The sequence below is a fragment of the Emydura macquarii genome, unplaced genomic scaffold, assembly GCF_026122565.2.
Source record: "Emydura macquarii macquarii isolate MOO-44397 ecotype Brisbane River unplaced genomic scaffold, CSIRO-AGI_Emac_v2 contig_2768, whole genome shotgun sequence".
Taxonomy (NCBI): domain Eukaryota; kingdom Metazoa; phylum Chordata; order Testudines; family Chelidae; genus Emydura; species Emydura macquarii.
In genome coordinates, this window is record NW_027132905.1 from 41499978 (window position 1) to 41513399 (window position 13422).

The window sequence follows — 13422 nt, forward strand, 5'->3', positions numbered from 1 at the left end:
AGGGAGGGGAGTTAGGGAAGGGGTGTTCACATCTGAGAGCCAAGTCTCCCCATACCCATCACTGAATCGTAGGACTTAGAGATAGGAAAAGGCCTCGTAGGTCACATCCAGCTCTCGTAGGTCACATCCCCTTGAGCAAGGCAGGGTCATTCCCTACAAGCACATTTCCGAGGGCTTAGTACATGCTAGTTTTAAATGACTCCACTTAAATGATTTCCCTTTGGAGACTGTCCCCCACCCTAACAGACCATCCATGGATATTCCGCCGCCGTACGGCACACCCCTGGAGCAACCCAGTCCAAGGACATCCCTTTCTCTCCCTCACCTTGGAAAAGAGGGATGATCTGTCCCCCCCTTCCTGTTCCTCCACCATGATTGACATCAACTGCTGCCGTTCCAAGACAATGTGCATGGCCGTGTCTCCATCCTCATCCTCGGCGTTGACATCACTGCCTTCACGTACCAGCAGCTGCACTAAATCCATGTGCCCCTGGGTGACTGCCAGGTGCAGGGGAGTCTGGTTCCGGTTGTTCCTGAGGTTTACATCACAGCGACCCTTAGAGAAGAGAAAAACACGAAGCTGAGAAATAACTGCAGAGTCACAGGAAAGCCCCTGTTGAACACAAGCTGCATATCACAGGGAGAAGACCTGGATTATCAATTCCACCCCCATGTGAGTGCAGTGGGGGGGGGGACCCTAAAGGGGGCAGCAAACTGCTCCTACACTCCACCCTGGCCCCAAGGTCCAGTAGCCTCAACAGTCAGGTGATGCAGTGGTTATTGCAAGCGAACAAGTGCATGGGACCATCCAAAGCTAACTTTCCTCCCGGCTGGTAAGGATTTGCAGGTGACAGCTAGTAAATTACTTGACATCTGCAAACTGAAGGCCTGGAACAAGTCCAGACAGTCACAGACCAGTTCCTGAACTTTACAAAGGAAGACTAGTTCCTTGTTGTGTCTTCTACTTCGGCTTCCCTTGAGCACTCAGACTGCTGAAGGAGTAATAGAAAAACTTCTCTAATGCCAGGAAACAGGATGCAGCAAACACGCGACTAGCCTCTCCTGAAAGGGTTCCCTGTTCCAAGGCCCAACAGTCATTTTGCCAGCACTGAGTCTGCAGACAACCGTGTTGCTGGGCAATTAGAGTGCACTTTAAACTGAAGCTGGGTTAGCATTGGGGATTACACCAGAAACAATAAAGTTATCCTAATACCTTGCATTACACAGTGCCCCCTTAGGGATCTCTCTGGTAACAAGTGTTGATCCATAAGGCCACTGCATCCCTGTGAGGCACAGGTTCCCACCATTGTAGAGGTGGGGAAACAGAGGCACAAGCACAACATGCAACATCAGAGTCTGAAACAAAGCCCAGGAGTCCTGAACTCTAGCCACCACTTTCTCCAAACCTAGAAATAGATGAAATCTTGAAAGCTAGAAATAGGTTGAAATCTTGGCCCCACCAAAGTCAATGGCAAAACTCCAATTACTTCCTGACGTCCAGTCCCCTATATTAACCACTAGAGAATACGGCCCCAAGGGGCAGGAATAGCACTGTGGATTCAAGGCTCCTAGACCCCTTGTCCCAAGCTACAACACCTCACTCCTAGCCAGAACCTGGAGCCATCACACTAGTGATTTCCAGTCCCTCTGCTCTAAGCCCTGGACATGCTCCCTTCCTTTCACACCCAGAGAACCGGTGATGACCTGAAACAAACTCGCCCCTCCTTATGAAAGTTATTTACCTCTTTGATTAAAATTTCTGCTACTTCCATGTGGTTATTGAGGGCAGCAAGATGCAGGGCGGTGAAGCCATCTTCCTTTTTAGCGTCAACCAACTGCCGGGCTCTTGCCAGAATCTTCTTGATGGCTCTGGGAGGTGAAAGAGATTAAAGGAGAGATCAGAGAGTTACTTGTCAGCAGGACAAGAGACAGGCCTGGCTCCTCTGCTGAGCTGTGAGAAATGTTCTGAATGTTATAATGGGCAGTATCATGAGCTGGTGACAGTGATCCAGAGAGCTCCATGCGTCTTGCAGATTAGGAAAGTGAAACAAAGCCCTCGGTTTTCCTTTAATAAAGTGGGATAAACTCAGAGTGTCAATGAAAGTAATGAGCCAGATTCATCCCCAGAGCAGTTTGACTGAGTTAGGTACACAGGGAGGATTTGACCCAGTCTTTTCAATCATTGTTTGCAATGCCCCACCCTTAACAGCTGAAAGGAACAGGCCCAGGATGGGAGCAGACAGTGGCAGAAGATCAATGATAGGAAGACTGGGGGAGAGGGAGTGTCTGAGACTGAGTCGGGAAGGAAGGCAGCTGCTCCAAGTGAAGGCACAATGTGAGGAGAGGGGCAAAGGAAGCAAATCTCCCTCCCACTCCAAATGGAAAACAGAGTTTTTGACAAAACAGGAATTTTCCCAGGAAGCGTTTGTTTCCCACCAACATTTTAGATGTTCCTCAGAAAACCCAAAACATGGAAATCTTCAGCCAAAAAACAAACAAACAAACAAACAAGGCTACATTTTTTTGAAAAAGTGAAAAAATAATAAAAAAAAAATTCCGCTGAAAAATTTCTTCACATTTGTAAAAATTGTCCATGGGGGAAACCCCCAACACTATTTTCTGACCAGCTCTAGGAACCTCAGTGAAAGGGGGGGAGAGAGAGAGAGAGACTCGGGCAAAGTTGAAGAGATATTAGGAAGAAACAAAGGCAGAGATGCCCTTTTAAGGTGTGGCTTGAAGCCCTGGCTGGGATGGTTTAGTTGCTCTGAGCAGGGGGTGGGACTCGATGACCTCCTGAAGCCCCTTCCAACCCTCATCTTCTATGATTCTATGAGAGATGCAGGCCAGGTTGAGGGCAGCAGGACCACAGACAAAGGGAGAGCCACAGGATGAGTCGAGGAAGCTGGAGGCAGTGGGCAATCAGGCTGGGGTAACGGGAGTGAAGGATGATTTTCAGCTGCAGATTTCTGGATGGGCTGGAGAGGGAAGGGGCAGTAGGTCACCATCAGGATTGGCAAGGCGTTCTTGAACCCAGCTGGAAACACATTTGCCTCAAACTTAACGGCTTGTCTACATGGAGAAACTGACCCCAAGAGCTATAGTGGACAGCATTAGATATGATCAACTGGTTATGGAGAAGCACCTAGTTCATACCCAAGGAGAGGGGATTTCCTCTGGGAATTGGCAGAGGTGGTCTGGGGGAGGGGTGTCGCAAGCAGAGGTAGCCAGGAGCAGAGTTCTGTTGGGAGGGGCATTTCTGCTCTGTACATTTCCACATCCTCAGCCTCACTCCCTCTGCCTTGGGAAACCAGCAAGCTCTTTACACGTCCCTTTCACCAACCACAGCCACCGTGTCCAATTCATCACCAGCAGAGCAGGGAATTCACATCTCAGACCCATGCGCCACTCCCTGTCAGGATTACACAGCATCTTCTCAGCCCGTCTCCGGGGGCCACCCGTCCCCTGTGGACTTCCCAGCCACGCGCACCACAGCGTGCTCAATAGAGCGACACGCTAAGCACGCCCCTTTACTTACAGCTTGTTGCCCTTCAGAGCAGCATGGTGAAGCAGGTTGAAGCCCTGGCGATTTTGGACCGTGAAATCTATGTTTGGTACATCGGTGAGGATCTCGATGATGCTTTTCAAGTCGGCGGTGATGGCATAGTGCAGGGGGGTGTCATTAAACGAATCCTACAGGGAGCCACAGCAAAGCACAGGTGACTTCGGAGACTCTCCCCTCAAACCAACCATCCCTGAGGGACTGGCTGAGACAAGGACACAGGGCCTCTGGTTTGAATCCAGCCCTGGCCAAACAAATAGGAGTCATCACCAGCCGATGGCCATTCAGTGGCCTGCGTGAAATGAATTTGCTGGGCCTCAGGCCAGCTTCCAGGAGACAGGCATCTGTGTTACAGAAAGAGCCACCCCGGCCATTGGCCAACCTTGAGACTGGCGCCCTTGACAGCCTCAGCAGGAAAGCCATGGTCTCAATGGACCTGCTGGAGAGCGGTCTCTCCTTTCACGCCAAGGAGGAGTCCTCGCGAGTCAAGATGGAGGCACATTGACAGGGCAGATGGACATTCTTATGTCGCCAGAGCCTAGACCATGGCTGAGCTGGGAACAGACGGAAGCCTTCAGTCTGTAGGGCTGCCAATCCAGCACTAATTTTACACCCCCCCACAAAAAACCCCACCTCATCAGTCTCTAAAGGCTAGTTAGAGACCAGTCCGGTGGCCCTAGAAAAAGGACAGGCCCAGTGACTTCACTGCTGCTCTCCCAAGTTGCTTTATACCAGATTGAAAAATAAAATCTCACCAGCCCTGCTATCAGAAACAGGAAGAGGCATAGTTGGAGTGTTCAAATATCACACAGTTAATGGGTCACCCCTTGCTGGAAGGCAAGTACTGGAATAGCAGAAGGTGCTACTGGACTGGATTAAGGGGCACTGGCAGAGCTGTGGGGAGTGTGTGTATCTGAGGTATGGGGAGGGAGGGAGGGACCCAGGACTGGAACATCAGGGTGGCTGCGAGTTCCAGGAGAAGCCCACGCAGCAACTTGCCTGCACAATGCTCTGAGCAGGCTGACAAGCTTTCAGGATCAGCTCCCCCCCCCAAAAAAAACCCAGTTAGGCAGCAAAAATATCTTCAATGATATGAGGTGTGAAAATAACTTACTGGGAGGCTGACATCACAGTTGTGCTCACAAAGGATCCGCACGATCTCGGTGAATCCTTTGTTGACTGCAACATATAAGGCTGTGCACTTTGCATTGTTCAACAGGTCTGTGTTGGCTCCTTGACTCACAAGCACACGGGCTACCTCAGCTTGATTTCTGGGTTATAAAAATAAAGATTTGACGCCATGAGCTAAGGACGTAGATTCTCTCCCCGTTTACAACTATTAAGAAATGCAACATCATAAGTATCTTGGTTCCTGCATCCCCTTTTCTTTTCACATGAAAAAATCCTTCTAACTGGAGCACCAGACTTTGCTCTCTGTTAGCTCAGTGTAAATCTGGAGTAACCCCTGTTGACTTTGATGGAGTTCCTCTGGATTGACACCAGGGAAATAGAAGGCAGAATTCAGCCTCCTCTATCTCTAGACTGTACACACCCATTTAAAAAAGGGACTCAAATTCAGTCTCCTTCTTCCTTTCACATACCCAAATCATGTTAACCCCCCTTTTCTCCCAAGATGTTTGTACTATGGAAAATTCACCTTCCCGTGGAGATCAGGGCTTCATGAAAACCAATCACTGGAGTTTGAGGGCAACCTCCTTAGCTAGTGTATCAGTGCAGCCCCCATGGTTGGGGGCCTTTCCCCTCTCTGGGGTGCGGTTTCAAATCCAGCTATGCTGATTTGCACCAGCTGAGCATCTGGCCCTTAGCACAGAGCTTCAGTGAAGTCACACTTGTACTTAGAGAGAAAAAAACAGTTCCTACCCAAAAGCAGCATAATGCAGCGCTGCGTCCCCCTCTTCATCCCTCAGGTCGATGCTGGCATTAGCCTGGAGTAAGATCTTCACAACTTCCACCTGGCCTAGGTGGGCAGCAACTTGTAGCGCGGTTCTGCCCTGATTCTTTATATCTACCTGCAGTAATGGAAGGACCCAGGCACACAACTGTTTAGGAAAGGTCTCAATGTGCGCTCAGGCACTGTCCCTGCTCTGTCCATTATACTGGGCATAGGCACGGAGCTGAGAGCATGCGGGGAGGCACCTGGCCCATAGCCCGAGCACTTTTAAGCAGGCAAGGGCAGCTTTAGCTATAGGCAACTTAGGCAGCTGCCTAAGAAGGCACGCTCAAATGTACATGCTTGGCCCCAGCACTTCTACTATAACTGCTGAACTATCACATATAACAACATAGAAACAAATGGAAGAAAGGGGAAGTTGTTAGTAATGAATACAAACCAGAAGTTAGGAATTGCAGAAAATTGATAAGGGAAGCAAAGGAACACAAGGAGAGGACAATAAAGTATTTTAAAAATATATTAGGAAAAAAGCATCCTAACAATGGTATTGGTCCATTACTAAATGGAAATGATAGAATTATCAATAATACACAAAAGATGGAAGTGTTCAATAAATATAGTGTTCTATATCCCGGGGGGGCGGGGCGGAGGGAGGGAGGGGAACAGATAATATAGTCTAATCGTATGGTGATAACACTCTTTCTATTCCATTAGTATTTCTGGAGAATGTTAAACAGAAGCTACTAAAGTTAGATATTTTTAAATCAGCAGGTTCAGATAACTTGCATCCAAGAGTTTTAAAAGAGCTGGCTGAGGAGCTTGCTGGACCATAAATGTAGATTTTCAATACGTTTTGGAGCACTGGGGAAGTTCTAGAAGATTGGAAGAAAGTGAACGTTGTGCCAATTTTTAAAAAGGGTAAATGGGATGACCTGGATAATTATAGGCCTGTCAACTTGACACTGATTCTCGGTGCACAACTCAGTTAATATGAATTAAATCAACATGGGTTTATGGAAAACTGATCCTGTAAAACTAAGTTGGAATCTTTTTTTGATGAGATTACAAGTTTGGCTGATAAAGGTAATAGTGTTGATGTAATATTTGGACTTCTGTAAGGCATTCAAATTGGTACTACATGACATTTTGATTAGAAAATTAGAACACTTTAAAATTAACATGGGGCACATTAAATTAATTAAAAATTGGCTAGCTCATAGGTCCCAAAATGTAATTGTAAACAGAAAATTGTCATCAAGTGGGTATGTTTAAAGTGGGGTCCCACAAGGATCAGTTTTTTGCCCTACACTATTTATCATTTTTATCAATGACCTGGAAAAAACCCCAAAATTATCACTAAAAGTTTGCAGATGAACCAAAAATTGGGGGTGTGGTAAATAATGAAGACAACAGGTCACTGCTACAGAGTGATCTGGAATGCTTGGTCAGCTGGTAGCAAGCAAACAATACACATTTTAATATGGCTAAATATAAACGAATGCCTCAACGAACAAAGAACGTAGGCCATACTTACAGGATGGGGGACTCTACCCTGGGAAGCAGGGACTTTGAAAAAGATTTAGGGGGGGGTCGTGGTGGATAAGTAGCTGAACATAAGCTCCTAGCATGCATGATGCTGTGGCCAAAAGAGCAAATGTGAACCTGGGATGCATAAATGAGGTAATCCCACATAGGAGCAGAGAGGTTATTTCACCTCTGTAGTTGGCACTGGTGCAATTGCTTCTGGAATACAGTAACCAGTTCTGGGGCCCACAATTCAAGAAGGATATTGAAAAATTGAAGAGGATTTGGAGAAGAGCTACAAGAATGATTAAAGGATTAGAAAACATTCCTTATAGTGATAGACTCAAAGAGCTCAATCCATTTAGTCTGTAGGTATCTACATGGGTAACAAATATTTAATAATGGGCTCTTCAGTCTAACAGAGAAAGGTCTATCATGATCCAAGGGCTAGAAGTTGAAGCTAGACAAATTCAGACTGGAAATAAGACATACATTTTTGATAGCGAGGGTAATTAACCATTGGAACAATTTCCCAAGGGTCGTGTAGGTTCTTTACCACTGACAGTTTTTAAATCAAGATTGGAAACAAAGGGTAGGAATAAAAGGTCAGTTTTCAGCATGGAGAGAGGTTAATAGTGGTGTACCCCAGGGCTCTGTACTGGGACCAGTACTGTTCAACATATTCATAAATGAGCTGGAAAAGGGGGTAAACAGTAAGGTGGCAAAATTTGCAGATGATACAAAACTACTCGATATAGTAAGTCCAAAGCAGACTGTGAAGAGTTACAAAAGGATCTCTTAAACTTGGGTGACTGGGCAACAAAATGGCAGATGAAATTCAATGTTGACAAATGCAAAGTAATGCACATTGGAAAACATAATCCCAACTATACATATAAAATGATGGGGTCTAAGTTAGCTGTTACCACACAAGAAAGATCTTGGAGTCATTGTGGATAGTTCTCTGGAAACATCCACTCAATGTGCAGCAGCAGTCAAAAAAGCTAACAATGTTGGGAATCATTAGGAAAGGGGTAGATAATAAAACAGAAAATATAGTATTGCATCATGGTACACCTACATCTTGAATACTGCCTGCAGATCTGGTCACCCCATCTCAAAAAAGATGTATTGGAATTGGAAAAGGTATAGAAAAGGGCAACTAAAACAATTAGGGGTATGGAAAAGCTTCCATATAAGGAGAGATTAATAAGACTGGGACTTTTCAGCTTGGGAAAAAAGATGACTAAGGAGGATAGGATAGAGGTCTATAAAATAATGACTGGTGTGGAGAAAGTAAATAAGGAAAACACAAAAACTAGGGCTCATCAAATTAAATTAATAGTCAGAAGGTTTAAAATGAACAAAAGGAAGTATTTCTTCACACAATGCAGAGTCAAACCTGCAGAATTCCTTGCCAGAGGATGTTGTGAAGGCCAAGACTATAACGGGGTTCAAAAAAGAAGTAGATAAGTTCATGGAGGATAGGTCCATCAATAGCTATTAGCCAGGATGAGCAGGGATGCAAAACCATGCTCTGAAGTGTCCCTAGCATCTGTTTGCCAGAAGCTGGGAATGGGCAAGAGGGGATGGGTCATTTGTTCTATTCATTCCCTCTGAAGCATCTGGCACTGGCCACTGTCAGAAGACGGATACTGGGCTGCATGTACCATTGGTCTGACCCAGTATGGCTGTTCTTACGTTCTTATGGAATGTTTTTCTAAAAGATCTGCTCCAGGAATTATTTTGGCAAGTTCTATGGCCTGTGTCACATTGGAGGTCAGACTAGATGATCTCAATGATCCCTCCTGGCCTTGGAAATCTATGAGTCAGAAGTCTCGCTGAGCCCCCTCAACAGTCTGATTTGCACCCCCCTACCCATTGAGAGAGACTGTTCTAGAGTTTAGGAGGTGTGTGGCACACTGAAGTTTACTGTATGCAGCAAATCTATGCCCCCCTCCCCTCCCTGCACAGGGCACTGCACAGCCCTGGTGCGGGGCTCTGTATAAGCCTAAAATAAAAGGCAATTCCTGCCCTAACCAGCATCTTAACTCAGTCCGGACCCCAACGGAAAAAAAACCAGCACTTCCTGCCAAAGAGGGAGTGGTGTGAGCACAGACCTGGATGCCAAGTCAGGAACTCCTGGGTGTCTAATCCAGATCTCATGCCAACTCCCACTGTGACCAGGGGTGATTCTTAACTTCTCTGCCAATAGCTACAGTAGCTAACAATACCTCCCTCCCTGGCAGGGGTGTGTGAGGAGATCAGTTAATGTTCACACTGGGCTTTCAAGGAAGCGAGCCCTATATAAGAGCGAAATATTCTCAGTCACTTAAGACTTACTTACTGGGCAGCTTGGGGGACTAATCATAGCGCTGACCTGCTGCTGTGAGATTTAAGGATAAAGGAGTTGAAGAACAAAGATCCTGTACAAGGCCAAGACAGGCAGGCAGGGACACTAATGAAATCCACGAACAGTTAAAGGGGAAGAAATGAGGGATCTGGCAAAGCGTTCATAACTTGGCAGGTAACACTGAGTTTTTCTACAGCTGATCCCATGCAATGGCTCAAAGCAGCAGTTTGTGCAGGGTTTTCTTCTTGGGCTCAAACAGGATGGTGTTGCTAGTAACGATGCACTAAAGGCCAATGTGTCCCCCTTACATAAGGGGCGTAACATTGGTATCTGCCCTATTTGGAGTCTCTTGGCAGGCAATTCGTCTCACCCCACTGAGCGAGCCCTTGAATCCACCTGCCTCTCGCTATTTATAACTGTCTAGTAAAAAGAACAAATTCCTCTCAGAGGTCAGGATACAGCGGGACTATTCCTCACTTTATCCTAACACTGGTCCTTTTCCATTTCAGATTAGACCCAGTCATTGGTGCCTAGCTATTTCTTTTAGCCTGTTACAGACCCTCCCTCCCCGCATCTACTAACTTTGCATGTAACGAACTGGAACAATTATCTGGCAGCAATCCATTAAGTCAGACCTTGGATCCCAGCTTCATTATAGTCCTTTCAAGTTGGATCCTGGTCTTTGCTAATGTCCCATCCATCTGCTCCCGCTTGCCACAGGGTCATGGCCTGAAAAGGATTTATGTTCCTTTCCCAGCTGCTTCCAAGGACGCCACGCGAAGGCATTCTGTGCTCTACTTCTCTCGCTTGTGCCGCTCCCCCCTTCGCTAAGGAAGCTGGGACCTCTGCGCTGTGCGCAGGGGCAGGAATGGGGTAGAGGAGACCTTGACAGCTTGGTGTAACAGAATGGTGTGCATTGTTCAGAAACACCCCTCACACGATACCTCCACCCCAATCCAAGCGCATATAGATAGTTCATATACAGCACTGGGGCTCAGCACAGCCTTCCCCCTCCTCCAGCTCTCTACTCCCAGTTCTGGTTTGCACAATCATTGGAGGACAGATGCATTTACTCACTCACAGACCTGCAGCTTTTAAGGCAGACCTTAAGGCTTTTAAGGATCTTGGGCAACCTGCCAGTGTCTGAATAGGTGGCTATAAAGACCACCCAGCCCCCAAAGTCTATGCAAGGCATCCCTATACAATCTCTTTTTTTTTATCATCAATGCACTGGGACGAGGGCCACATTTTCACATGTGCCTAGTACACTGTGGGCCCTGACAGAATGCAAACAGGTACATAGTATGGGTTAACAGTAAGCAAAGCAGGCCCATCACTGAAATACACACTGGTTACCCTTAGAAAGTGGGCAGCCAGGTGGCCTAAGTGAGTTCTCAAGGTTGGAGAGAGGAAAGGAGTGGGTAATATGCAAGCTGGTGAGTCTGTTAGGATCAAGTCTGCATGTACTTCTGTGCATAAGGGAGACTTCCCAGGCTACATCAGTGGGATCTGCTGCCCACACCTAACCCAGGCAAAAGTGCCCTGCTATGACATGGCGATTATATCCTAATACGTTCCTGGGAGAATGCCACTGCCTCAGTGCCTTCCGCTGGAGGAGGATCTCAAAAGCAACTTACACACATCAGCAAATTCAGCCTCCCAACCCTGCTGTGAAGGATCCCCCATTTGGCAGGGGAGGAAATTTAGGCACAGAAAGATGACTAAGATCGCACAGCAACCCAGCTCTTGATTCCTAGTCCCCTGCTCTAACCACGGGACAACACTTCCTCTCCAGCTGCAATGGCACAGGGAAATTCTGCAAGCTGGAGTCACAGCTGTGCAAGGGGAGCAGAGGATCTCTTGATGCAGAGTCAGGCTCTATGGATCCCAAGCCCTTGGCTCCCAGGGAAGCTTTGGGACTCAGCTGCTATGAAGTGGAGTTTTTACTGAGCTGTGGGTTTTACTGAGCCAGGGGGAGAGGGGTGCAGGAGGGGGGAGACAGCCAGCTCTGCAAAACTGTTCTAAGGACTTAACCCCAGCACAGATTTAAAGCCATTAGTTGGAGGCTACAGAAATATGCAAATTTAATCTTCAGTCTTAATGATCAGTTAAAGCAAAAAACAAAAACAAAAACAAAAAAAAACAAAACAAAGTCACCAGCTCTTAATTCCTTGCAGTAGCTTTCAGCTGCCCCCATCTGCTTTACACACTGACAACAAAAGATGCATCGACCTTGGAGGGTTTTTTCCAAGACTTGCCTTGTCTGGGTATTTCTGAACCAGGTCCTGGACTTTAGCAGCATTGCCATGCGCCGCCTCAATGACCAGGCGCCCTGGATGATCCGACTCGGTCTTCTGGGACAGCAGCTTCTCTAGGATGGAGATCAGAGTGCCTGTGTGGGGATGAGAAAAAGCCCCAGGTTACACAGTGGCCATGAGCACCTGTGTGTGTAACCACATTGACTCAGTACGGGCCTTAGTCCCTCTCTAGTGACTGATCCATATAAAGAGCTTTATGAATCAGTTACTTTACTGCCTCCAGCTAACAGGCACAGTCCTTTAGCTGAAACAACAGAAGCCAATACTTCCAAGTCCAGAGATCCCAGGTTCAAGGCCTGCAGAAGACCCATCCTGTGGGTCATTACACATGTACAAGCAACAACATGAATGTGAATTCCCAGCTGTAGGGAAGGAGGGAGTTGGAAGACAATAAAAGGCTCATATCGTGAAGGAGAATGGAAACCAAACCCGAAACCCTGTGATCAGGATTTCCCTCTCATTGCACTTCTCTCTTCCCTGGTGTCTAATGGAGGTTACGTTCGTTATTTTCCATCAGGGAAAGGGCTGAGTTGGAGTTGGGATCCAGACCTGAACTTCCCCCAAAATCCAACAGGATTTAAACCACATTCTTAATGGAGCAAAATCTTTGTTCTCCAGCAGTTTCTCAAAGGTCCTTTTTAATGCTAACTTTGTTTGGGTAAGTGACTTACAGGCAGTCTCTACAGCAAAACAAGCCAATAAACCTTCCCCTTTCCCACCCAACCCTCTTGCTCCCTCAAACATAAGGCCAGGCTACAGAATTTTTTTTAACAGATTCGAAAAACAAAAAAAACAAAGCCAAACTCCAGTTTCATTGCCAGCACAGGCTGAGGAAAGTAATCCTCTGTACCCCTTCCTCCCCTCCCACCCCCGGCACCTTGCATGGAAGGCTCTGATGGCACATTACAAACATTAACAAATTAAACCTTCCCATCCCCTGCAAAGCAGGGAAGCATCACTATACCCATGCTATGGACTGGAAAACTGAGGCACGAGGTTGCGCCATTTACCCACTGTTGAAACTTGAGCTTACGGCAGAGCCAGGAAAGGAACTCAGGAGTCCTAAATCCTAGTCCTGTCACTTAACCTTGAGGGCATGATTGCTCTCCTGATTTGGTTAAAATGGATTTTTGGTACTCTGCTTGGAGAGGGGAGAGGTAGTGATTGACTGGTCAGTTAACGTTCAACGTGTTCTGAAGAAAAATACTATTGTTACACTAGGGAGCTACAACGGTTATTTCTCAACCCTGGCCAGAACTGGATCCCATCTCCCTTCCTGCTCTCTCACTTTTGGATTCCTTGGTGTTTTCCGTTGTCATGAGGTTTGCATCCTCGTCTCTCTGGTAGGCCGTGAGACAAGCTGGGTTAAAGGTCCAGGACTGCCCTCCGACAGACACTCTCAAGTCTCCATCCCCAAACACCTTGATCACTTTGCCGATGTGCCCGAGTGTCTGTAAAGGGAAGAGGATTTTTTTTAAAAAACGAAAGCAACGTATTTCCTGCTTTTCAAAACCAAGGTAATGCTTCTAAAGGTGGATTCCCAGGCAGCATTCCTTCCTAGCATGTGAAGAGAAGCATTTGGTGAGAAACTACAAATGACAACTCCCACTTCAAGGATACTTAAGTGCTCTCAACAGCTTCTTATTGGGTTGTATAGAAAATTCCTCCCTGTTCACATACAAGGGGAAGAAGGTCTCCAAGATGCAATACAAAAGTCTGGAGAGGAAGCCAGTGAAACAACAAAGCATGGTTTACA

General features: G+C 46.7%; 1 protein-coding gene across 12 annotated transcripts in view; it reads right to left on the minus strand.

Annotated features, from left to right (window-relative positions):
* MIB2 (MIB E3 ubiquitin protein ligase 2) overlaps positions 1–13422 on the minus strand; it is a 104749-nt gene that overhangs the window by 10506 nt on the left and 80821 nt on the right. For all 12 annotated transcript variants that reach the window (XM_067567218.1, XM_067567210.1, XM_067567211.1 and 9 more), the window contains 7 exons: positions 12955–13117; positions 11607–11740; positions 5441–5589; positions 4674–4830; positions 3536–3690; positions 1743–1869; positions 326–556 (listed from right to left, as the gene is read on the minus strand). In XM_067567218.1, the coding sequence (XP_067423319.1) occupies positions 326–556; positions 1743–1869; positions 3536–3690; positions 4674–4830; positions 5441–5589; positions 11607–11740; positions 12955–13117 (1116 nt within the window). The remainder of the gene's footprint in view (positions 1–325; positions 557–1742; positions 1870–3535; positions 3691–4673; positions 4831–5440; positions 5590–11606; positions 11741–12954; positions 13118–13422) is intronic.